The 25,300-nt window shown below is 52.3% G+C and overlaps 1 protein-coding gene across 3 annotated transcripts in view; it reads right to left on the reverse strand.

Annotated features, from left to right (window-relative positions):
* Positions 1-146: 146 nt before the first annotated feature.
* The window catches only part of MEGF6 (multiple EGF like domains 6), a 105,639-nt gene continuing 80,485 nt past the window's right edge, over positions 147-25,300 (reverse strand). For all 3 annotated transcript variants that reach the window (XM_077311328.1, XM_077311329.1, XM_077311330.1), the window contains 24 exons: positions 24,780-24,908; positions 24,495-24,629; positions 24,265-24,399; positions 22,140-22,265; positions 21,335-21,466; positions 21,091-21,219; positions 20,616-20,747; positions 20,104-20,232; positions 19,447-19,575; positions 19,195-19,323; positions 18,287-18,415; positions 17,939-18,067; positions 15,083-15,211; positions 13,035-13,163; positions 10,690-10,821; positions 8,776-8,904; positions 8,057-8,185; positions 7,084-7,212; positions 6,163-6,291; positions 5,531-5,659; positions 4,988-5,116; positions 4,487-4,618; positions 3,339-3,386; positions 147-1,966 (listed from right to left, as the gene is read on the reverse strand). In XM_077311328.1, coding sequence (XP_077167443.1) covers positions 1,902-1,966; positions 3,339-3,386; positions 4,487-4,618; positions 4,988-5,116; positions 5,531-5,659; positions 6,163-6,291; positions 7,084-7,212; positions 8,057-8,185; positions 8,776-8,904; positions 10,690-10,821; positions 13,035-13,163; positions 15,083-15,211; positions 17,939-18,067; positions 18,287-18,415; positions 19,195-19,323; positions 19,447-19,575; positions 20,104-20,232; positions 20,616-20,747; positions 21,091-21,219; positions 21,335-21,466; positions 22,140-22,265; positions 24,265-24,399; positions 24,495-24,629; positions 24,780-24,908 — 2,972 coding nt within the window. In that variant the 3' untranslated portion in view covers positions 147-1,901. The remainder of the gene's footprint in view (positions 1,967-3,338; positions 3,387-4,486; positions 4,619-4,987; positions 5,117-5,530; positions 5,660-6,162; positions 6,292-7,083; positions 7,213-8,056; positions 8,186-8,775; positions 8,905-10,689; positions 10,822-13,034; positions 13,164-15,082; positions 15,212-17,938; positions 18,068-18,286; positions 18,416-19,194; positions 19,324-19,446; positions 19,576-20,103; positions 20,233-20,615; positions 20,748-21,090; positions 21,220-21,334; positions 21,467-22,139; positions 22,266-24,264; positions 24,400-24,494; positions 24,630-24,779; positions 24,909-25,300) is intronic.

The following is a 25,300-nucleotide window of genomic DNA, read 5'->3' on the forward strand; positions in this document are numbered from 1 at the left end:
ACCCCTTTGTTGGAGCCCCGCCCGTGAGCTGAGGCCACGTCCTTAATTCCGGTGGTCAGCAAGAAGAGGCTAGAGAAGGGGTCTCCTAGGAGGCAGAATGCTGAATGGGAGGGGGAGGATACAGGGACACACCACGGAGCCAAAGGCCATTTTCCCCTTCATTTTATTTTTCTAAAAAAAAAAACCAAAAAAAAAAAAGACCACCCCAGTTTTCATTTCAATTTTTGGACATAATACTGCTGTCGTCTCCGCAGAATACAGGGGAGCATAAAGTTGTGGATAAATGCCTTTTTATGCAAACAGGTAAGAACCTAACGCATTTTTGTGGGGATGCATTTTGTGATGGTGCTTATAAGACGGTCCCTTGCTCGTGTGCAAAGGGGAGATGTGGGAAGGTTCCCCAAGCAGACTTGCAAAGGGTTTTGCATAGGGAAATGGGGCCCGATCCACCAGGAACGGCTCCCCTGCATCCTCCGCAGGACGGTTAAGAGAAAGAAATGCGCTTGGGTGTCACTCCTGTTTGGCTTTTATGCCACAGCTCAATTAAATTTACTTTAGAGCAGATGTGGATCTGTGCACCTTCTGCTCTTTGTTACTGAATTTAGCAGACCCCAAATCCTGGCTCTTATTTACAAATGGGGAAGGGGGTGGGAAATCCTGGTCTTTTGGACTTGGAAAAGGTATAATTTCAATAACTGCAGTGGCAGAGGCTCATGGGAATTGTAGTCCATGGACATCTGAAAAGCCACAGTTTGGCCACGCCTGGTCTTTCACATCCTTTAGAACGGTGGCCATTTGTGGATGTGGATCACAAATGTCACTTTCCGGTTCTCCTAGCTGCACTCCAAAACAGGAAGCCAGAAGTTCTCAATCTGTAGCAAGTGAGAATTTTTTTTGTTTGTTTTACAGCTGCCATAGGAAACGTGGGATCCACTTGCGCACGTGGTCCGTCGTGAGCCCTCCTGCGGTCTCAAATAGCACCTAGCTGGTGGGACTGTTATTAACACACCCTGACAAACCCAGCAGCTTCCCCAAGGAGGGTTCCCCAGGGGCTGGGTTCAAGAGCGCTGAGCAGCTCAAAAAACTAGCACCGTGTCAACTAAAGTAGCCCGGCCCCTGTAAACGTCAGAAGGGGCGTTAATCATCCAGGCTTCTGTGACAGCTGAGTGGGGCAACCGCCAAGCTCCTGCCCATGAGGTCCAAAATGATTTCTGACCCTAAGCAGCCCCCCCCCTCCACCTACATTTCCTTTATGATTCTGTGGCGCTGCCTGAGTTTCTCCACGGAGTCTCTATCACAGAGATGGTGCAGGCAGAGTTTTCCTTGCTCCTTACGTTTTGCCTTGCAAAATCTTAGACCTTCAGGGACCAAAACCGCTCCACGTGGAGATTGCTTGTTCTTCTTTCCCCCTCTCCAGGGCTACTCAGTCCCACAGGGAGTAGCACCCACAAACACACGACGTTTGTACATCTGCCCGTATAAATACCTTTACATAAATACAAAATTGAGCTATTGATATTTCAAAAGGAACTCCCGCCCCCCCTCCAAAAAAGAAGTCATAGTGACCCACTCCGCTGCCAATGTCCAGAGCAGCAAATGGCTACGCATACTTACAAATTGCTTCTGCGCTTGCATGGAGGCAAGGCTCGGCTTCACCCCCAAAGCCGTTTTTGGCTGGAGACAGACGTGTGCTGATTCAAGTGGGTTTGTTCAAGAGGTATCCTTAACCTTCCCAAACTGATCTCAGTCTTGCAGTTCAGTGAGAGTTTGGGGACGGTGGGCTGGTGGCGCAGAGGCAGACGGTCCCCTTGACGACCCAGTTCTTGCTCATGTGGCTGGATTATTGTCCCGGGCCCATCTTTGTGGGGCCGTGTTCCCCTTGGAGAAGACGAGGGCGAGACCTAGTGCTTCAGAGAGGGTGCGGCCATTCTGGGGGAAGCCCGGGAGGACGTCCGAGAGGGCACCACTAGAAGCACAAAGCATTGCTGTTAGAGCTAAATGTACATTGGGGTCAGACAAAGAGGGCCAGATCTATAGGCGCAAATAACCCCACAACTGCACAGGCGGCCTTCAAACAGCAAGGTTGCTGCTGCCTTCAAAATCCTCTGTATGGCTATTCCTTTTTATTTCTAGTAATCTATCTTTATTTTATTTTATTCCTAATAATTTATTTCTAATAATTTATTTCTAATATTATTTGTACATAGTGCTGCAGGGGCACTCCATCCTTCATTCACCCTGCAAAACACAACAACAACAACAAACACACAAACCCCGGATCCAGCCAGGATTCTGTGTTATACAAGGTTCTGCCAGTGTTTTGCTGATGCACCAGTGCATTGCTATGTTGCGTGCAATTGTTTTATTAGTGTGCAAACAGGTACAGTGCTAAAATACTGGGCAAAAAAAAAAATCATGCTGTGATCAGATGTTTTGAAAAAATAATAAATCCAGACCAGATTGTGCTTAAGGCTGCAGCCCATTTTTTTTTAGTGCATCGGCTAACCGAAATGCAGGTGTATTAGCTGGCGAGTGCAGCATAATTCCAGGTGGCCTTAATCACACCTCTGTGATCCTATCAACTTTACAAGGTCCAATTCTGGAATTAGTCTGAGCAAGGGTGATGACGTTAAAATGGGAGAGGAATGGAATGCAGCATGAAGTGAACTCCTAGGCCCTAAAGGGAAACATCCAAACATCACGAGAACGGAGGGGAAACACCAAGGCGGCCCACTGCTATTTCGTGTTATTTATTTAACAAGATGTTCACCCCACCTTTCTGTCCTAGCAGGCATCCCCAAGCTGGCAAGAGTTAAAACATTGGGGAGGGAGGCGGGATCGCTGACCAGAACCCAAAAGCACAGAAGGGTCGCTGCTGGTGAATGCAACCCAGTCCCCCTGCCAGCTTCAGGAATGCAAAGTCAGGTGGAACAAATAAGTAGATGCTCCAACATTTCCTGGAAACACACCCTAAGAAAGTATGCGTTTCACGTGAGGTTCGGTCTTGTCCTGCTGCTTTTCAGGCAGGACAAGACTGCTCCGTAGCATTTCTGACTGGGTTTCCAGCCTTTGAATCAGAAACAATAGAAGGACCTATGCCGGATGCTGTTTCTGGGGGAGGGGGAGAGAGATCTGAATTGAGGGCTGAATGCAGCTCCTCTGCCTGTTTTTGGGCCCCCCCCCCACCTCTAAATCACAGGCTGCACAGCAGCTAGCTCAGTTAAAAAATTTTTTTACATTTATACCCTGCTTTATACATTTATTTTTACATTTATACCCCGCCCATCCCTAGGGCAGCTTTTAATTAGTCTTGCTACAAAAAGAGATGCCCCACTCACTTGGTCCCGCCTGTTGTCTTGTGCTGGTCAGCAGCTGAGGTGGTCCTCCTAGGAAACAAGAGAGAGTGAGAGAGCGGCGGTATATAAGTTCAAATATAAATAAATAGATAAATAAATAAATATTAAAGTTCTCAAGCCATTAGGTTTCAAACTTGGAGTTGGGGGTAATTTACATCACATTCTCTGTTGCATCCTCAATTCCTCTTGGAATTGCAATGATTCAAAGAAAACCTGCACTTCTTAACAGATGCTGAAGGACGTTTACTAGACTACAATACCCAAGATCCTTTAGGGGGAAATCCATGTCAATAACACCTAATTAGAGGGTTGTAGGACAGAAGGGCATGATCAGTACAGAGCCACATTTGGCTGGGATGCTCACAAAGAGCTGTCGGGACGGTCATGTTTCTTACTGAAAAGCAGGAAACTTAGAAAAAGAGGTAGAAGAGTTGCTTTTTATACCCCACTTTTCACCGCCCGAAGAAGTTTCAAAGCGGCTTATTATTGACTTCCCTCCTTCTCCCCACAACAGACACCCTGTGGGAGTTTTGACAGGTCTGCTCTGTGAGAACAGCACTATCAGGGCTGTGACTAGCCCAAGGTCACCCAGCTGGCTGCGTGTGGAGTGGGGAATCAAACCCAGCTAGCCAGATCAGAAGCTGCCGCTCTTAACTGCTACACCAAGGGTTGGCCAAACTGTGATTCTCCAGCTGTCTGTGGACTACAATTCCTATGAGCCCCTGCCAGCAGCATGCTGCTGGCAGGGGCTCATGGGACTTGTAGTCCACAGACAGCTGGAGAGCCACTTGTTTGGCCACCCCTGCACTACACCATGCAATACAACACCTCGGTGAGGTGTTAATTTTCTGATTTGGAGTGGAAGGGGGACAACCCTACCTAAACAAGGTTGTTAACTTCTAGAATTACAGCCGCTCTCCAGACGACAAGAAACGCCAGCCTTGCAGGGGGGCCAATACAGGCTCATATCTTTCTCCAGCTCCCTCATCTCCCAAAACTCTCCCCTCCCCACGTGCTCCCTGGCATTCCCGATGATGGAACTGGCCACCCTGCGCCTAGACTTTTGGGAGAAAGGAGGCGGACTCCAATAAGGGAAGCATTTTTTGGGACAACTGACCGAGCCCTCTTACCTTCCCGACACCTGTTTCCTATGTATCCGTTGAGGCAAGCGCACCGCCCGTTCCGGGGGTTGCAATACGCGTTGGTCAGGGGGCACTCGCAGGACAGAGTGCAGTCGGGGCCAAATTTCTGCAGCGGGCAATCTGCGCCAGGGAAGAGTATGCAGAAAGGGGAGTCAGTTTACGAACAAACTCAGCTCCCCGCTGGTAGAAAACTAGCTCATCAAGGAGAAAGGGTCAAGTTAACATATGAGGGAGGCCTATCTGGTCCACACGTCATACGAAAGGGAAAAAGTCCAGCAACTATTCAGTCTCAACCCTGAATGGGAGAGGAGGAAGAAGGCATGTCTTATATAAGTAGGCATCCAAGACGATGCCCAGTACGTCCCTCCCTTACGTCAAGAAGGAAGGCATGTTCGTTCGAGGCTAGCAAACCCAAAGACCAGCAGGCTCATTGAGGTGCCTCTTCCCCTCCTCCCTGTCCCGGACAAATAACCCCCTTGACACTCTCACCCACGTCACACTGGCTGCCGGTCTTCCCTGGAGGGCACAGGCAGCGCCCCGAGATTGGATCACACGGCGTGCCATTTCCACAGTCGCACCGATGCTGGCACTTTTCTCCGAATTGCCCCTCCTCGCAGCCTGCGTCCAGAAACAAGAGAGGTATCAGTACATCCGTCCGCCGTACAGCTTGTGCTCAACCCAAGGCACCTCACTGCCATACACACCACCTAAGGGACACACTTATAGAATCATAGAGTTGGAAGGGCCCTCCTGGGTCGTCTAGTCCAACCCCCTGCACTATGCAGGGCACTCACAACCCTATCGCTCATCCACTGTCACTTGCCACCCTCTTGAACTTTCACAGAATCTTCACAGCTTGCTGGAGGCTTGTCAGCTACAGGCTGGGTGGCCATCTTTTGAGGATGTGCCAACTTTGTATTTCCTGCCTTAAGCCAGGGGGTGGACTGGATGGCCTCTGAGGTCCCAAGACCTTACGGTTTATCCCATACTTCTAAGAAGATCTAGGGAGGGGAGGGGGCGAGGGATACACACCTGCCTGACATCGATTGCCGTAGAAGCCAGGAGGACAAATACATTCTCCAGTCACCGGATCGCAGGTTGCTCCATTCTTACAGTCGCACACCCCCTGGCACCCGACTCCGTGGAAACCAGCTGGGCAAGCTAGGGAAAACAGGCGAGAAAATGATGGTAGAACCATAACAGCACTCTTTATCCCTTTGCGATCTCTTTAAAATAGCACAAGTCCGTTCCACAGCTCATAAATTGCTGTGTGCTGGCCGTGATGCCCTAGGGTCGTGGCGCGGTTGGCGTCTGAGTGGGCGGGGCCTGGCAGGCTGATGGGAGGAGCCTGATGGAACCTGAGAAGAAAGGCTCCGCCCCCCAGACCATCTAGCCCAATGCCACTCTGACATGAATCAGACCTCCTCTGTTGGCCGTTTTGCCAGCCAAATCATGTGGGTTTGAGCAACCGATAAGGGGCTGGGACAAACTTTCAGGGCACCAACATGCTGTCCATTCCCAGCAGTGGGCCGAAAAGCTGCCGTGGCTGAGCCTTGCTTGGGGCAACCAAACACCATCAGCTGCTTGCAGGCCAATGGGTGGATACCGGCCCCACCATGTCATCCTGAACAAACCACAAGGATTGTCTTGCTCGGGGGGCTTACCGTGTTCACACAGCGTTCCGTAGCGGCCTTTCTGGCAGCGGCAGGCTCCTGTCACTGGATCGCAGCTTGCATTATTTTGGCAGGGGCAGTTCAGCCGACAGCTGGCCCCGTACTTCCCCGGGGGGCAGCCTGGAGGGGGACACAATTTCTGAGATTACGTTAAGACCGCAAAAAGGGTGTTTTCTTTCAAGTGGGGCAGGTAAAACTGTGGGAATGGCGATCCAGATTTGTTATCCATCCGGCTTCCAAGTTTTCCCTGCTCCTTCAAAACTTGACTTTTCTTCCTCTTAAGCAGGGGTAGTCAAACTGCGGCCCTCCAGATGTCCATGGACTACAATTCCCAGGAGCCCCTGCCAGCGAATGCTGGCAGGGGCTCCTGGGAATTGTAGTCCATGGACATCTGGACGGCCACAGTTTGACTACCCCTGCTCTTAAGTATCCTTCCTCACCGGAAACTCCCCGACATCTCCATTAAAAAAAATGTTCTACCAGGATTTACTCTTCTCTAGCTGGCTATAAATTCAGTAGGCATAAAAGAAGGGTCCTTTCAAGTTCTCTGATCATAGAGGTTCAGGGGGGAAAAGCTGGTTTTTCCATGCCTGGCTAGGAAATTAAGCCCAGCTCTGTTGAAGCCGTTCTCCTTGAAAGACACAGTAAAAGAGTGAACGTCCATTGATGGGAGCAACTCTGTTGACTGTGAATTTGAACAGGCCCTAACCTTCTGTCCCGGGCATGGCAGTGCCACACACACACAAACACACACACAAACACACACACAAACACACACACAAACACACACACAAACACACACACAAACACAAACACACACACACCCTCGAACCCCAGCAGGCGGATCAAGACATGAGGACTAGTCACCTGCTGGTTTGATGGGGAGACAAGGAAGCACAAGAGAGGACTTACCCAGTTCGCAGAACCTCCCCGTCCACCCAAGTCCGCATAGGCAGGAGCCGTCCGTGGCAAGGCAGACCCCCCCATTTTGGCAGGCACACGTCTGCCGACAGCCGGCCCCATACCGGTTCTTCGGGCAACCTGGGAGAGACGAGAACGAGGCAGACGGACTGAGGGCCAGCAGAACCGGCACCACACCGATCTGGTTATAACAGCAACGCCCAGGCCGCAAAGAGGTCTTCACTCAAACAGGCACGGAGTCATCTTAAAATAGGCCTTTTGGGTGATGTTGGTACACACACGGGAGCACGCACGTCAGGGACACATGGAGCAAAAATGATTGTGGTGCAATCACATAGGGGGTCCTCTCCCCCCTCTCTTGTCTTTTGCAGTATTCTACCACAGTGTGCATCGCACATCCCGGGAGGGAAAGTGGAGCAGAGCAGCCCAATCTGATCAGCTCTCAGAAGCTAAGCAGGGTGGAAGGACACCAAGGAAGCCTCTGCAGAGGAAGGCAGTGGCCCCGAAAGCCCTTTGCTGAGGTCACCGTGTCAGTTCTGACTTGACAGCACATACGTGCAGCCCACATCAGTGGCACAGAAGGGAAGAGATGGCAACGGTGATCTCAAGTGCTCTGGGACAGGGGTAGTCAACCTGTGGCCCTCCAGATGTTCATGGACTACAATTCCCATGAGCCCCTGCCTGCTGGCAGGGGCTCATGGGAATTGTAGTCCATGAACCTCTGGAGGACCACAGGTTGACTACCGCTGATTTAGGAAACTGAGGGTGGTGCACGCCAGCCCTCCCCCCGCCCTCCATCTGTGCTCACAACGTCCCTGTGAGGTCGATGAGACGGAGAGAGAACGACCGGGCAAAATCACCCAGGGAGCTTCCAAAGAAGAGAAGGTCCCCGTTCCCACCCAACCCACCCAGGCCATTCTCTTCTTACAGCTTTATCAGGCATCGTGATTTGGTGAATATTTACCCTCCTCGCAGCTGGGGCCGGTTCTCCCCGCTGGGCAAGTGCAGGAACCAGTCACCGGATGACAGGCAGCCCCCTCGCCACAGGAACACACAAGCGCACAGTCGGTGCCGAAATGACCAGCCGGGCAAGCTACGGATTGGGGTGGGTAGACGGACAAAAATCGACAAGAAAGAAGGCGTTGTTTACAAGGGAGTCATCCGTAAACCATCTCAGCTCATCAGCACAACAGCCCCTCAAGGGAAGCCATGATCATTATCCCACCAAAAAAGCCACCTAGAGTCACAAGGAACCGCAGAATCAGAGACATGAGCCTGTCTTCTTGCACGATGTAAAGCAGGGGTAGTCAAACTGCGGCCCTCCAGATGTCCGTGGACTACAATTCCCATGAGCCCCTGCCAGCGAACGCTGGCAGGGGCTCCTGGGAATTGTAGTCCACGGACATCTGGAGGGCCGCAGTTTGACTACCCCTGCTGTAAAGCACAGTGCCTGCTAACAACGCTTAGAAACCGTTCTAGCGGCCGCCTCCGAATTTCACAACGGGGAAACCGAACTGGATCCATAATTTTATAAACTGCGCTCCATGATGCTTCTTCTCCTCAAACAGACAGGCTCCAAACATTGTAGCTTTTCTGGTCCCAGGCAACACAAGCCACCTTCCCTCGCAAGCCCCACAAGCCTAGGTGTGGTACGCATCCCGCCCCGTGGCCCATCCCACTCACCGGTACTGCAGTCGGCCCCCACGTACCCAGCGGGACAGTGGCACACTCCCGTGGTGGTCTCACAATGCCCCCCGTTCTTGCAGTTGCACTGCCTCTCACAATTTGGGCCATAGCGCCCGGAAGGACACCCTGGGAGGAGGAGAAGAACTGCAGTTAGAAAAAAAAAAATAAACCAAGGCAAAGATTTGGCTGGTGCTGGCATAACAGAGGGACCAGACGCTGAACATGGAAGGTCTTCTCCAGAGAGCATCAGACGTGGTTTGATGCATCGATGGCCAGGTGGGGTGGGGGGAAGGAGGAGACCCAGTCCTCTGGCTTGAGATGAAGCCGGCAGATCCAATGCAAAGTTTGCCAGACTGCCCAGGGGATGGAGGGGCACCACTCCTGTTTCATGTGGCCTTTCCGTCTGATGCCTGAAACAGGAGTCTCCCCAGATGGCCCATCTGCAAGAACCGCAGACAAGCCGCCAGCCAGGGAGGGGACTCCTTTTCATGTAGCAGCTCAGCAGCCCAGGCATCTGGTAAGGACATTACACAGACCGTGATGGAGAAAGGTGGGTTTGTTTTCCCCCCTCCTTCCTCTTTTTAAAAAAGTGGGACATTCTTTCCTTCCTACCAACCTCGGCGAGGAGCTACGATGAGCAGTTCCATGCATGATCTTACATGCAACAGAAATAGCCGTACTCGGGCAACAAGGTGGCACAGGACCCCATTAGGGGTTGGAAAACTGTGTGTGTGTGTGTGTGTGGGTGTGTGGAATGCCCACTCCCATTCCAATGTTGTTTTGCAAAACTGCAGAGAGACGGGGCTCTACATCTCTGTCCTCTCAAACAGCAGCAATATGGCCACATCCAAGATGTGGCATTTTTTCTTCCTGTACACAGAAAGTGGGGCCTGGGGTAGAAAAGTGGGGCCCATAGAAAGTGGGGCCCATTGCTCCCTGATTTTACAGATCTTCCACTGCTTTTCCAAAGGGTTAAGCCAGGGATCCTCAACCAGGGGTCCGTGGGAGCTACAGAGGGGATGGTCTGTGGTCTTCCCCCTCCTCCTGTGTTAATAGGCTTGGCCTCATATTAGGGAACCAGCTGCTTCCCCTTCCGGAGGGGGAGTTCTCGTAGTTCCTGCACTTTGGAGGGGCGGGCTTGTGCATCAGCTCCCACCTTCAACAGCCCCCTATTGTGTCACTTTTGGGAGTGTGGCGGGGAGGCGTGGCCAGCTGCCATCCCTTCCAGGGCTCCTCAAAGCCTGAAAAATTATTTCAGGGGCTCCTCCGTGGTCCAAAAGTTGGAAAAATCTGGTTTAAGCTAAGTGCACGCCCTTGCACAGCCCAAACCTTTGGATTAAGCTTCCCAACTTGTAGAAAAGCGTGAACAGATTCTCCCACTTGCTGTGAATCTTGTTGCAATCATACGCCAAAGACCCAGGCAAGGCGGCTTTTCTGGCAGCGTTTTAATCCAGCGCATATGTGCACCTTAGTAAAGGGAGGGGCAGACCTCGAGCAACACACTCAAGATCCTCAGCACAAAATCCATAACCCTCAAAACGACGACGCCCTACAACAACAGAAGATTCCTAAAGCATCGAGTTCACGATGGAAGCCAGACCGTTTAAATTTGGACTGCGCAAACCTGAGAAAAGAACATTCAGGGGGTGAAAGTGTTTGCAGTGTTAGTCCCATGAATGCTAAAATCTGTAGCCAAGTGCTTCATCAGCGACTGCAGCAAAATGCTCCCTCCCTCGGAGACAAGGGAAGGGCGTCCACATCGTCCAAAGGGCCAAAGGGCCCACCCACCCTTTGGAGCAATTCAGAAGAGAAACGAACTACGTGGGAAAGATAGGGATTCCCCATTTTTAGAAGGTAAAGCCGGTGAATTCGAACACTGTGCAGGAAAGCAACTGTTTAGGGGGCACTCACGCTGCCGGCAGCTGCTGCCGTAGAATCCCGGTGCGCAGATGCATTCCCCGGTCACTGGGTGGCAGTCATGGTTCACTCCGGCACATCGGCAAATCCTGCCGCAGTTGGGCCCGAATGTCCCTGGCAGACAGGCTGCGTGGGAGACAGAGTCAGCGTCACGAGAGAAAAGGAGGCATCTCACAGCAAGACGGCTGGGGCAGAAATTCCACCACAGGCCCGGCTTTTCCCGTAACAGCTGGAAGAGCAGCTTGCTCTGGTCTGGACGCACGTTATACCCGCTTGATAATGTGGGAGCAATCAAAGGGCGCATTCTGACAAGGGGTGAACAATGAGGACTAGCCTCCTCTTTCCTGGTTGAGGTCTGCGAGAACAGTTTTGAGCTGATGAAAACACGCGGCCAAGTTGTATGCGAAAGCCTTCTGTGAGGAGTTCTCTTCAGGCTGCGCTAAATCGTCCTTAAACCTAAAGTGACGGCATCGGAGAGACAGGCCAGTCTCCGATGTGTGAAAGGGGGGTGGAGGGGAAAGGGCTGCCAAGTCGACTGAAGTCAAACGCATAGGGGAAGGGTGGCCAAACTGTGTCTCCCCAGAGGTCAATGGACTACAGTTCCCATGAGCCCCTGCCACCCTATGACTTTTTGCAATTATTAGGAGGGATCGTTCTGACGCTCAGGCATTCAGTGTCTCTCGACTTTGCATTTTCCCGTGAGCATTAGGCCTGCAAAAGTGCCATCCTAAACATAGTTACAGCTTTCTGAGCCAATTGAAGTCAGTGGGCTTAGAAGGGCATAACTCTGTCTAGGATTGTAGTGTGGGAGTCCCCATCCCCGGCATGGTTTGGGATTGCCAGCTTGTTAAAAAAAAACAAAAAACTGGCAGTTCTGTTTCTTACTGTGCATTTACTAGGGGGAATCAGCAAGGGTCCATGTTTATCTCCATATTCTGAAAAGTACCACCTGCTGTTTTCTGCAATCCTAACAGCTGTCTAAGGGACGGGAGGGGGTGAGCCGGCAGCTGGAATCCAGAGACCCTCAGCCATGGTGTCTCTCAGACATTTCACACGGTAAATCTTGCATCTCGCTGCAGGCTGTATTCCACCCACTTCAGGCTGCTTTTGGTTTGCTGGGATGTAGCCAGTATGCCATGGATTGACAAGCTGAAAGACGTTTCCTCGTTTGGACACCAAACGTGTCCCGGAAAGAGAACAACCACAAAATGGCCCTAACAGACCCCAGCGAGCCCAGTAAGGGTCAAACGTGACTTCAGGACTCATGCAGGTGCAAGTTACGTAGGACTGGCCACTTCAGAGTGGTCTAAATCTGAGTCACAAAAATGAGAAGTATACATGCTGGACGGGAGATACACTTCTGCGTGCAAATGAGATCTCGGGGGTACTTGAAGGCTGTATAAACATGAGCGGACAGCGTGTCTGGCTGTAAAGAAGGCAAATGCAGTCTTGGGCTGTATCAACAGGGGCATCGCATCGAAATCACAAGATGTCACAGTCCCTCTGTACTCTGCACTGGTCAGGCCGCACTTGGAGTACCATGTGCAGTTCTGGAGGCCTTGCTTCAACAAGGAGGTGGACGAAATAGAGAGGGTTTAGAGGAGAGTGGCGAGGAGGATCCAGGGCCTGGGGACCAAGCCCTGTGAGGAAAGGCTGAAGGACTGGGGGATGTCCAGCCTGGAGAAGAGGAGGTCGAGAGGGGACAGGAGGACTCTCTTGAAGTATTTAAGAAATCGTCCGTTTAACCGGGGCAGGGAATGGCTTTAAACTGTAAGTAGAATAATACCAGCTAGATATCGGGATGGGGAGGGGGGGAATTTCACTGAGTAGTTCAACAGTGGAATGGGCTGCCTAAGGAGGTGGTGAGCTCCCCCTCACTGGTGGTCTTCAAGCAGCAGAACTGGATAGTCTTCCAACTCTTTGATTCTATCATTATCCAGAAACCTCAGCAGGGGGAGGGAAAGCGGACTTTGAAAAATGCCACCCCTAGCAAACACAGATGGCTGGGGTGCCTGAAACGGCCTAACCCTGGAGACAGACCCTCGAAATCCACATGTGCACCAGCCATGCTGCTTGCGCTGCAGTGGTCCTTGCCAGGACCGGCTCTCTCTCTCTCCGGGTTTATTAATCTAATCCTCTTGGACGGAGCCAGCCGCTCCGGTTTCCCATTTGGCAATTTCACCCCTCTTCAGCTGACGTGAGCACACAGCACCCGCCAGGATCTGATCCGCCGTTTGGCCCGGCCGGGCGTGGGCTTCTTGACCCGTTTATGCCCTGGAAGCTGGACCGGACGAGCCCCAACCCAGTCGGAGAGCCCGGCCAGAGAAGAAGGCACGTACTTTGCTCGCATCCGTGGCCCGTGAATCCCGGCGGGCACCCGCACTCGCCGGTGATGTGGTTGCAGGGGAGCCCTGGAGTGCAGCCGCAGCTGGAGGCGCAGTCCTTCCCAAACGACCCGGGCAGGCAGGCTGCGGGGAGCATAAAACGCAGAGTCAGCGCCAGGCCGACGGACACCGGCCAAGCGGTGACGACAGAGCGGCGGAGTTATTAAAAACGGCCGAGTGGGTTATTGGGGGAGCCTTAGGGGAAAGCTGGACTTTAATTTCCTGCGGACTCAGCCGCTTGCTTTCTGGCTGGGTGGTCTCCCGGCCGGGGAAGCCGCTAACAAGCCAGCGTGTTTCTTTGGACAGCCCGTGCCCTCAAGAGCTGGCGGGAGCTTCGGACTCCCTGCGGCCTCCCACCACCACCACCACCCCCGGTGTAAAGTTTATGACGAATCCAACGTTTGGCCTTAGCCAGGATTCCAGAAGCCCCCGATGCAGGGAACATAGTGGTGTTCCTGGAACATGGAAGGGGGTGGTTCTAGATGCAGGATTCTTTCTTAAGTTCAGGTCCAGAAAGGGCCCACTTGCTGGGGAGGGGAAGGAAGAGGGATCTGGGCTCTTAGTCTGGCCAGGAGACAGAACTCGGCTGTTAGATTCATGGGTTTGGAGACCATGACCCTGGGGGTTCATTTCCGCTCTTTGCTCACCCCAGATCTTAGGTACAGAAAACCCAAACTGAACGGAGAGCAGCCCACCAGCAGCCCCAATTTATAGGCAAACGCAGAACAAAAGATTGTCCCACCCATGAGCGCTACAGGTCAGATTCACTTTGAACTGGCTGGATCTGGCAGATCGTGCACTCGGGATTGCAATCCTGCCTCAGGCCTCAACCTCAGCCCTCGACGGGACTACAGACACAACTCCAGCGTTATTGTTTATTCCGTGATTCTCTGCTTCTGGATCCAGCCTCATCCTCCCTCCATTTTATCTTCACAACAACCCTGCGAGGTAGATGAGGGTGGAAATATGTGACTGGGACAAGGTCACCCAGACGGCTTCGGCAGCGGACGAAGGTTTCGAACCTGGGGCTCCCAGATTCCATCCCAACACGCCAACCAAATATACCACCCTGGCAGGGTGCTTATTTTGTATGCAGAAGGGTCATGCCTTAGCATTTCCACTTACTGGATGTTGTGAGTGTTCAAAACATTTGCCTCTCCTTGAAACCCCAGAGAGCCAGCACTGGGTGCTTGAGGCTGATCCTGCACCGAGCAGGGACTTGGACTAGATGGCCTGTTTGGCCCCGCCCACTCTAGGATTCTCTTATTCTAACCACTATTCCAACTTGGGACATTATGTTCACTTAGGTCAGATGTGTCCTGGTTGACCTTTCCAGCTGGATTCCTGAGGTCGCTCACAAATCAACATTATAACCACAAACTATGTCAAAGTGCTGAAGAGGATCCGTGGATCAAGATGCACACTGGAGGAGGGAAGGCCCCTTTCTTCAGCCAGACAAAAGAGGAATTGCAGGATTTTGCTCCTATTAAGTCCGCTCTGTCAGGAGCAGAGTGAGATGTGAGGACAGCAAGCAAGTCAAGTCAAGCAGCCTCTCTGCTCAACTCAGGCCCAGGCCACAGTGATCACAACCATGGGCAGAGGCTCCCAGTTACGGTTGCCAACCTGCAGTTGGTGTCTGGAGACCTCCCACACACTTCTGCCAACGGATCTTCAGGTAATGATCCAAATCCTATCGCATTTCTTATTAGATGTCTCACCTTACCGGTTGCATTGACTTTCTCTGTGTAATCTGACACAGATCTCAATGAGCAAGATGGACTATGACTAACATCCACTGACCCCCATCATTCTCCCTTCCTCCGTTTTATTTTCACAACGACCCTGCGAGGTAGACAAGGATGAAAATACGTGCCTGGTCCGAGGTCACCCGGAAAGCTTCTGGGGCAGATGACGAATTTGAACCTGGAGCGCCCCAGAGCCTAGTTCAACCCTCTGACTTCTACACCACCCTGGCAGGGTACTTGTTTTGTCTGCTCTCTCACCTTTTTCACAGTGACGTCCCCTCCACCCTGGCGGGCACTCGCAAGCCCCTGTGACGGGATGGCACGAGATGTCGTTCTCGCAGTCACACTGCTTCTCGCACCGGTCCCCATGTGTCCCCGCTGGGCAAGCTGCAAAGGAAAGAAAGGATTTAAATTAAAGCTTGGGTTTAAATGAAATGAGGTACGTGCTACTGTCAGGAGATGCATTCGGTGCCGTTGAAGAGCCAAGACAGAGCTTGAAACCCTGGAGCTCCCATCTTGCACACCAACAAGGTAAGAGTCTCCAAGAAAGTGGAGCTTGGCTCAAGCATCCGGCCGGAGCAGCAGAGCTACTGAAACCGGAGGGTCAGCCTTTCTCTGAGCCAATCCAGCCAACACAAATTTGCATAGCCCTGCCAAGGAGCAATAGGGGGCATGACTTAACCAATTTGAATGGCCCTCCCTACTGAAGGAGAAGTGTTCTTCCTCATCTCATTGCACTTGTATCTCCTAAAGCAGTTCTTGCAAACAAACAGTTCCTTGTAGAAGGTAGGGGAGGAGGGTCTCAGACTGTGCTTCCCATTTCCCGTTTGCCAGTCCTCCTTCCTTGCCACCACCCAGTCTGTGGCCGAAAGGAAGCACAAGAGGTCCCTTTGCTCCAACAGAAACTTAGGAGCAGAGTATGTTCGGCACAAACCGTGCCAGAGAAAAGGTCCAAGTCCGTTTCTTTTGGCATCCTGAGGGATTGGGAGTGCTGACGAGGGAAGAAAGAGAGGAAGCTAGGAGTAATGCAAATCACGCCGTGCTTTTCAGAAAAGCGTTCTCCCTCTGGACTCAGTCGGGTGTGAAAAGCTCTCCCTTGAAGGGAGCCAAATGTTACTGGAAGTGTTATTCCTGGCCACCGTCAGAACGCTTTGGATGCCAGGACAATCTCACTGCAATCCAGGGTGATTTAGCGAGATGAATCCCGGTAGCCCTGGGTTTTGTTCTTGCCTCTGTCTTCACCGAGGGAGGCTGAAGTCTACAGGGGCAACCAAGCCAGATCCAGTGCTCCTTGGAAGGATCGGGCTCCCCAAACTCAGGCAGCCTAATTTTTATGCCAACAGTTTGCTAATTAAGCAAACTTGAAGTCATTAGCTGTCGTACTGTTGGCCAGTCCCTCGGTGCTTCTTGGCAACTGACACAAAAGGCTGCAAAAGGATCAGAGGACTTGTTACAAGGCAGGAGTTGCTAGAAAATTAGGAGAAATGGGGTCCCTTGCTGGAGCAGGAGCAGGGAGACCTCCGGGACCTTTCAGGAATGCTCCAGTGAGGACTTCCTGTCTTGAACAGGAAGTCCTCCCACCCGCCCAGGAAACCCTTCCAAGGAGACGGTAGAAGCAGGCTGCTCCCGTTAGCTCCGCTGTTATTTTGAGCATTCTGCAAAACCCTGTTTAAAGGAACTCTAACCCTTTTCAATGGGATTTGCAGGGTCACGAACTGCAAATCGGGCCGGTTCGCCAACGAACCTGCCAATTCGGTTCGTGGTTCGGCCACGAGTCAGTAGGAGGACACAGGCCGGTAGGTGGCATGTGGGTGGGGGAAAGGGAAAGAGGGCCTATGTGGAGGCCTGGGGGTCAGTAGAAGAGGGGAGGGGGCCCCTGGGAATTCTCTGCCCAGGGCTGCTCAAAACGTGGAACCGTCCCTTCTCACCGACCTTCCTTGCACTCAGAAGACCAGCACAGAAAGCTCAGGGGGAAAGGGTGGAAGAAACTCAGACGGTGCACACATGTTGGGTGAAAAGCTGGCCCGTTGCCCGAAGACCTCCAAGGACTTGGCACCGGTCCTTTGCCCTCTAATATGGAATTGAAAGGCAGCAAAAGAAAAAAAACGAGGGGCCTAGCCTGGAGGTTTGGCAAAATTCCCTGGGGCTACAAGTTCCCAAGAGGGACAGGCGGTAACCCAAGCGGCGTAGCTCGTGTTGCGGCCTGTGGGGTTGCCCCGAGGGTGTGCCAAGCACATTTGGGCCTCGTTACCCGGCTCTCGGCTCAGGCAGAAGGAGCAAGTGGCGACGATCCAAGGCAAACAGGGAGAGAGAAGGTAAAAGGGAGGTAGAGCGGCTGGCCTTCGAGAGCTCGGGTCCCAGCGCTTTCCGTGAAGGGGAGGGTAATTGAAACCAGACGAGCGTGATGCCAGCCGTAATTTGCATCTGGAAAATTCCAGCAAATGTTAGAAAGACGCCCTGAGAACTCCTTTTGGGTCCTGCCTCTTGCTGGACAGATCTCAGCCCAGGGAAGCACTGAAATTCAGGAGCATTCTCATTCAACCCCCTGTCAAATGTCCTATCCTTGTGGCACCAGTTCTGCTGTTGTGAGAGAGCCAGTTTGGTGTGAGGAGTGCAGACTTCTGATCTGGCAAGCTGGGTTTGATTCCCCAGTCCTCCCCCACATGCAGCCAGCTGGGTGACCTTGGGCTTGCCACAGCACTGAGAAAGCTGTTCTGACCGAGCAGGAATCTCAGGGCTCTCTCAGCCTCACCCACCCCACAGGGTGTCTGTGGTGGGGAGAGGAAAGGGAAGGTGATCGGAAGCCGCTTTGAGACTCCTTCGGGGAGAGAAAAGCGGCATATAAGGACCAACTTTTCTTCTTGTGTGGATCATTTCCATTCCACCTAATTTCCTGAAAAATGCAAATGTCTTAAAATTCTGTGCAAACTGTTCCACGCTGGTTACACACCTGCATTGATTAGAAACTCCCACATCCCACCATCTGAAGGATGGTCTGATCTGAATTTCTGTCTGGATGGTGGAGTTTGAACATCTGGAGGACCACAGGTTGACTTCCCCTGCCCTACAGAATGTGTAATTAGACCCTCAGCATCCCGGCATGCCTCTACTTACAATTTTGGCACCTCTCTCCTGTCCAACCAGCTCGGCAAAGGCAGTTCCCTGTGTGCCGCTCACACAACCCCCCGTTCTGGCAGTCACAGCTCTGTTTGCAGTCCATCCCGTGTGTTCCTGGGGTGCACTCTAAGGGAAAAAGATGCGTTCAGAGAAGGCGCGTGGTACACACAGGCTCTCAGCGTTCATCTTGCGGGGATAAGCCAACTAGCTGCAAAAACCTACAGCAGGGGTTAGCCAAAGGGTGGCTCTCCAGAGGTCCGTGAACTACAATTCCCATGAGCCCCTGCCAGCTGTCCCTCCTCCTAAGAGGGAGGCTAGCTGATTGGTTGACCGGAGTATCCTTACCCAGCTCACAGGCCAATCCGATCCACCCCTCAGGGCATTTGCAGTGCCCGGTTACAGGATCGCACGTCCCGCCATTTTGACACAGACACGGCTGGCGGCAACTTGTTCCATAGAAGCCGTCTGGACACACTGGAAGGAGGGGGGGGGGGGTGAAACCACCACCATCATTGGAACGGTCCCCAACAGAGTCCTAAACCTTACCCCGGAATGAGTTTTCAGAATCCCGGTTTGACTTAATCCAAAGGGGCCGGCTTACGTTTGGATTGCACGGAAGAGAAAGACCAGAACCTATCCTAGGCTACAACTAACAGTAAACAATTTAACAATAAATAAAGATCAAAATACAGCTCTCTTTTCTTTTAATGGTCATCAAACAGCCCAAACGGACCCTGGAGTTGTACCGTCTTCAATGTAGCATCTTCATCAGCAGTTTATAAGGACGAAGTTATCAAGTGGCATTGTTCCTTTAGGTATCCCTCTAGCACTCTTTAGGTATCCTTTAGGTATCCCTCTGCTGAGAAGGATCTAGTCCAGGGGTAGTCCAACTGCGGGCCTCCAGATGTCCATGGACTACAATTCCCAGGAGCCCCTGCCAGCAAATGCCTGGGAATTGTAGTCCATGGACATCTGGAGGGCCGCAGTTGGACTACCCCTGATCTAGTCCTTCACTCATTCTGTTCTATTCTCCACTTAAATTTTAACCGTTTTAACCAGGAACAGTCTTTAGACTAAGCTTCTCCTTTGAGCTAAAAGCGAATATGTATATTGTTAAAATCCAGCCGCGAAAGGGCATTGAAAGCGCATTATTGAACATGTGCATAATGGGCCATTGAGTCCACAGGCTGTTTATGCTGGATGAATGATGCCGGAGAGCCCGTCTAAGAAAAGGGCGATCGAGGCACTGATACCTTGCTTGCAGGCAGCTCCCGTCCATCCAGGCGCACAGAGGCACTGCCCACTGACGTGGTCGCAGGTAGCACCGTTGAAGCAGCTGCACTTGTGGCTGCAGTTCTGCCCGTACCAGTGAGCCCGACAAGCTGTGGGGGAAGCAGACAGACAAGAGGGAGCTCTTAAATGCAAGGCCCATGGTGCCATTTCCAGGAGGCGGCTGGGCCAAGAGGGCACCTGGCCCAAAGAGGGTGTTACTGGAGGTCCCTTACTCTGGTTGCAGCTTGGGCCGACCCAGCCAGCCGGACAGATGCAGCGCCCGGTCACAGGATTGCAGCGGGCTCCGTTCAGGCACTGGCAGGTCTCTCGGCACTCCACCCCGTAAAACCCGTCTGGACAGGCTGGGAGAGGGAAAGAACCCCAGTTAGACAATGCTAACGTGATTGCTGGCTTTTAGGATCATAGAGTTGGAAGGGACTTCCAGGGTCATCTAGTCCAACCCCACAAAATCACCGTTGGGCTCCATGGAAATCAGGGTATTTTTCGAGAAAGCTTCTATGAGCCCTCCTGTTGGTGGCGGGTGGGGTGCGGAAAAAGGAGGGGAGACGGTTCTCTCATGCAGGAAGGATTTCCCTTAAACTGAATTGGCTATGATGTCCGTTGCGTGTTCCCTGATAGGCCAGAATACAGGGACAAAAACAACAACAACAAAAAAGCAAGAGCTCAGAGAGCATAACCTTCTCCAGAGCGCATTATTTTCACACCTAAAATATTTCTGGCACAGGCCGGCTTTTCCTTTCCCAGCTGCCGCAGCGCAATTTGCAGCCTGGCAGTGGAAACTCACCTTGATGGGTAGTAAAAATACCGGATATGAGCGGTCGGAGCCTTCAAGCCACAGCTCCCAAAAGGAGAGAGGCCAAATTACTTACTGCGCTCGCAAAAGGTGCCTCTCCAGCCAGGCGCGCATGTGCAGGCCCCGCTGACGTGGTCGCAGGCGGCTCCGTTGTCGCACTGGCACCGGTGCCGACAGCTTGGGCCAAAGCTCCCTGCGGGGCACTCTGAGAAGGAAACAAAGGGATGGGAAAGAAAGATCACTGGGAAAGGCAGGGTCTGCGGGAGCCACACTGGAGACCTTCCAAAGCTAAGCTGGTGAATCCAAGACCAATTCTGCACACATCGGATAATGCACTTTGACAGCTAGATTTTCCTGTGCAGAACAGGAAAATCTACTTCTAAAGTGCATTGAAAGTGCATTATCCTATGTGTGCAGAATAGGCCAAAATCTCTTATGAGGGCTTTTTTGTGGGTGGGCTGCTTCCCAGTTTCTCATGAAGGGGCCTCGCCCTCTCTGTTGGGCAGCGATGACGTCAGCAATACATCTGGCACACGGCCGTCTCCGCGGCACGGTCAACGGAGAAAAAGACGGGGAGGACGCACTCACTCTGGTCACAACGGGCTCCTGAGTAGCCGGCGTCACAGACGCACTGCCCTGTCACGGGGTTGCAGCTCCCGTCGCTGTTGTTGCAGCTGCAGGCGTTAGCGCAGTCGGGACCCCAGCGGCCAACGTCGCAGGCTGAAAAGGAGACCACGTTGCAGAAGTCGGCAGAGGAAGAAGGAAGTTTCAATTCTCAAAGAGAAAAGCTCTTTGGCGCAGCACACCACGGCGCAGAGCTTAGATGAGTGGGGGGGGAGAGTGAGGCAGAGAGAAAGAGAGAGAGACAGAGAGAGACAGAGAGAGACAGAGAGAGAGACAGAGACAGACAGAGACAGACAGAGAGACAGAGAGAGACAGAGACAGACACAGAGAGACACAGAGAGAGACACAGAGAGAGAGACAGAGACAGACAAAGACAGAGAGACAAAGAGAGACAGAGAGACAGAGAGAGACAGAGAGAGACAGAGACAGAGCATGCTACCTTTTTGGCAGTTGTTGCCAGTCCAGCCCGGGGTGCAGCTGCACTTCCCCGACTCTGGGTCACAATGTCCTTCGTTCCCGCAGTTACAGTGCATTTGGCAATCCTGCCCAAACCATCCAGGGGGACAGACTGGAAAAAGGAAGACACACAAAGCCATTTATTGCCACCCCCTTCCCTGTGCAGGGTGCTGTACACGAACCCGCCCCAAAGAACTCTCCCATGAAAACGAGACGAGAGTACTCACCGTCTTGGCAGCGGCTCCCTGTGTATCCAGGACGGCACGTGCAAGCCCCTGTGGCGGGGTCACAGCGACCTTTATTTGCACACTCGGGGCAGATTTCCTGGCAGCCCTGCCCCCAGCGGCCTTCGGGGCAACCTGAGTGAAAGAGAGAGAGAAATGCAAGAGCTCCAGCTCAGCCGTGGCTTCTGGCTCCCCTCCTGCTTGTGTTCAGGTCGTGTGCTGAGGCTTTGATGAATCGTGCCCAAATCATGTCTCCCCCTAGCTAGTCTTGCTTTCTAGAAAGAAGCAGCCAAAGGGACCCAGGAATTCAAGCACTGCTTCCAGCTTTCCTCACCCAGAGCTTGCACATTGGATGCAGTCCCACAAACTAGTGATACAATTTCCCTCTTCCCCGGGTGCCAGGTCCTTGGATTTACCAGCCGCAAGCAAAGACATGGTTTCCCCCTCATCCATTTTAGCCTCACAATCACCCTGCGGAGTAGGCCAGGATGGCCCAAGGTCACCCAACAAACTTCCACAACAGAGCGGGGATGTCAACATGAATCTCCCAGATCCCAGGGCAACAAGCTCCCCACTACACCGTGCCGTAGCATGGATTTTGCTTTCCCCGTGGCAATTTCCGCCACCTGACCTCCTGATCTACCTGCCCGGGAGCTCTATTAGCTTGAGAGCCTCAGCCTCGAAAGCTACAAAACGGAAGGGAATCGACAGCTGGCGCTCACCCATCCCTGCAGCTCCCTGCAGGGGGAAACGACATTCATTTCTGCCTGCTAAACAGCTGTCGGCAGCCGGGTGTTCTGAGACTCACCCTGGCCACAGTCCACTCCGGTCCTCCCCACCACGCACTGGCACTTCCCTGTGAACCGGTCACACGGCGAGCCGGTGCAGGAACAGGCTTTCAGACAGTTCGCCCCGTGTCTCCCTTTGGCGCACTCTGCAAAGAGAAACAATCGGGGAGGTGGAATCGAATCATCATTCTCGAAGCCTGAAGAATGTTTCATGGAATCATAGACTCATAGAGTTGGAAGGGACCTCAAGGGTCATCTAGTCCAACCCCCTGCCCTATGCAGGACACTCACTCAGCCAGGTTCCCTGCTGAGGAAAGGTGCCACTCATCCTCCCTCCGTCTTGTTGGGGACCCATGAATCAAAATGCTCCCCCACCCTTCAGTTCTCCCAACACACACTAATTCCAGGCTATAAAATTGGGGGGACATTTCAGTGATTTGGGGCATCATGAAAATAGCGACGGTTGGCCGGTCTTACAGATGGGCGTTGGGTACCATTTTCCCCTCTTTCGATTTATCCTCAAGATGCCTGATGCTGCTTCCTTTGGCTGCTAAGAAGCCCAGGAGATGCAGCTGCAGGATTAGGTCTGAAGCCACTTCTGAGGTCAGAGAAGTGGTGGGTGCAAGAAAACAGAAGACCCAAATGGTACCCAGCAGCAGCAGGCAGCAGTCTGCAGGGCCTGCAAGACAGAGCTCTGACACCAAGCCTTGAGTTGGGGCCTGGGGACATTGACCTCGTAACATCTACCGGCCCTCCCCAACAAATGCACCCCCAGGGATACATCATGAACTCTTAAAACAAAGACTTTTCAGCCCCACACAGTTCCTGTTCTTTTAATAGCTACAGAGCAGGTAGAAATGCTACAGGTTAAGCTTTCCCAGCTTCAGCTGCATCAAAGGCTTTCCTGTTGGATTTCAAAAGGAGATCATATTCGATGCAGTGCAAGCCCATGTAAAGCCCTGGGTCTCGCACCGACCGAGTTTTCGCCCCCTTGCCAAAATCTTCAGGTCCAGTTGGGGCCTTCGGGAGATCCCTGCGCTTGGAACCGTTCTGCTCACAAGCCGCTGCATTTGAACTCAACTGGAGATGCTTTAAAACAGGCGGACGCAAACAAAGGGATCGGAAAGAAGTCGGGGCTGGAGGAAAGAGAGACACACCGGTTCTGATTCAAAGCGGCAACAGCGTTGATTTTGTGCATTCCTTCCTTTGCGCTAATTGGTGGCAGATGCAAGCCTTCGTTGCTTAATCGGTTCCAGATTTTGGACGGAAAGCCAGAGCCTGATATTGCCCTAAAAATTTCCTGTAGGCTTTTCCTGAGGACTTAAGACTCCACCACTTTTCTCCTGTGCCTTCAAACCGGCTCCGTCTGCCAAATGGCTCCGGCGTGATGCTCCACAGAAGAGTGGCAGTCAGAAAGAATTTGGGAAAGGGCTCTGGCTTCCTATTATGTTTGCCTAAATGATCCAAGACGCCGAACATTCGCCATCAGATCTTCCCCTGTTTTCATTTTTTACGAAAAGCCAGCTGTGGAAGAGGCTTCGGAGGCCATCGGATTTGTTGGAGGGTGGCGAGTTTACCCTTCCCCCAAATTAAATTGCCCCAGCAATTTCAGAGATTCTTTCTGCCTGAAAGCAGAACGAGCAAACTTTGTTGCTGCCACTGTCCCAATCCAAGCCTTGGACATTTGTAAATACAAAATGGAAACTCTGGGAAATCTGTTCATGGACATTCTCCACCAAACATCAGGTACATTTTAGCCTTGAAAAGTGACATCTCTCCCCTGGAGGGCAAAAAGAAAAATCTTGTGGATGAACCGTCTCCCCAAACCTGAATAAAAACCGAGAATCCACAGCCTTGGGCTGAGTGGGAATGTTTGATCATATCTGAGATTTCCAAAGGGTTTGTAGGACTGTCCCTCAGTTACAGGCAGGCACTGTGTCGAGGCCCAGATCAGAATACCCCACGGTGTCTGAAGCAGACTAGCATGCTAACATGCCTCTAAGTTTATAACATCCGTGATGATTTCACTCGTCCATGGGTGAGATGGAGATTTCTGCACAACTGACCAAAGCAGAGGAGTCCTTTTGCTTTGGGATTCTCACTCATAATCCAGTAAAGTTTGGGTCAGTCTGTGCTTTGCCTTACCCTGAGTGCAGTTCTCCCCGTGGTAGCCTGCCGCACATTCTGTTTGGCACTCTCCATTCACATGGTCACAAGTAGCCCCGGAAGGGCAATTGCATTCTCTCTGGCACCCGGCACCGTAACGGCCTGGATCGCACTCTGAAAATAACACAAAGAAGTGGCAGCATTCTGGGTTGCCCAGTCAAAAGAGAGGATGTCTAGACCTGTGCGCCTGAATCAGGGGAGCGGCTTACTTGTCTGGCACTTCCGACCCTGGTAACCGGGTTTACACAAGCAGGTGCCGTCTCTCTTGTCACACTCCCGGGTGTTCTGCTGCATGCACTGGCATTCCTCAGAGCATCCAGCGCCATAGGCCCACTTTGGACAAGCTAAGGTGTGGGAGGGAGCAGGGAGGAGCAGTCGAAAGGAAAAGAAGAAAGAAAGAAACCACAGTTTGCAAACAAACGAGAGGCATGAAAGTTAAGAGGGCTCCCCACAACCCCCGCCTCCTCCCTGAACGAATGGCAGAATTGGTTTACCGAGATGACAGTATCGTCCGTACAGGCCAAGGTCACAGAGGCACGCCCCGTAAATCCGGTGGCAGCGCCCCCTGTTGGCGCAGTGGCATCTCTTCCTGCAGTGCTTCCCAAAAAATCCCTTGGGGCATCCTGGAAAGAGATGGTCGCATAAGCTTGGTGCACAGGTGGGAAAAAACAGGTAGGTACCAATTTCAGAGTTTGTGATGGGCCTACTGTTGCTGTGGACTTTATTTATTTATTTTATTTATTATTTGATTTATTCGCCGTCACTCCCGGTGCTGGCTCATGGTGGGTTACAGATATCTTTCTCAACCAGGGTTTCGTGAATGAATGGGAGTTAATTGTATATTTTTAAAAAAATTGTTAAACATTTATCAAGTGATATGACCATATATGGTCATGTTGACCCACCCCCCCTCCCAAAATGGCCAGTGATGGGGCTGGAGGGGATGGGAAGGGGAGGGGCCCTAGGTGGGCGTGTCCACAGCTCTGCTTCCCAACCATATTCTGCATGACTGAGG

Source organism: Paroedura picta, chromosome 15 (genome assembly GCF_049243985.1).
Source record: "Paroedura picta isolate Pp20150507F chromosome 15, Ppicta_v3.0, whole genome shotgun sequence".
Classification (NCBI taxonomy): Eukaryota; Metazoa; Chordata; class Lepidosauria; order Squamata; family Gekkonidae; genus Paroedura; species Paroedura picta.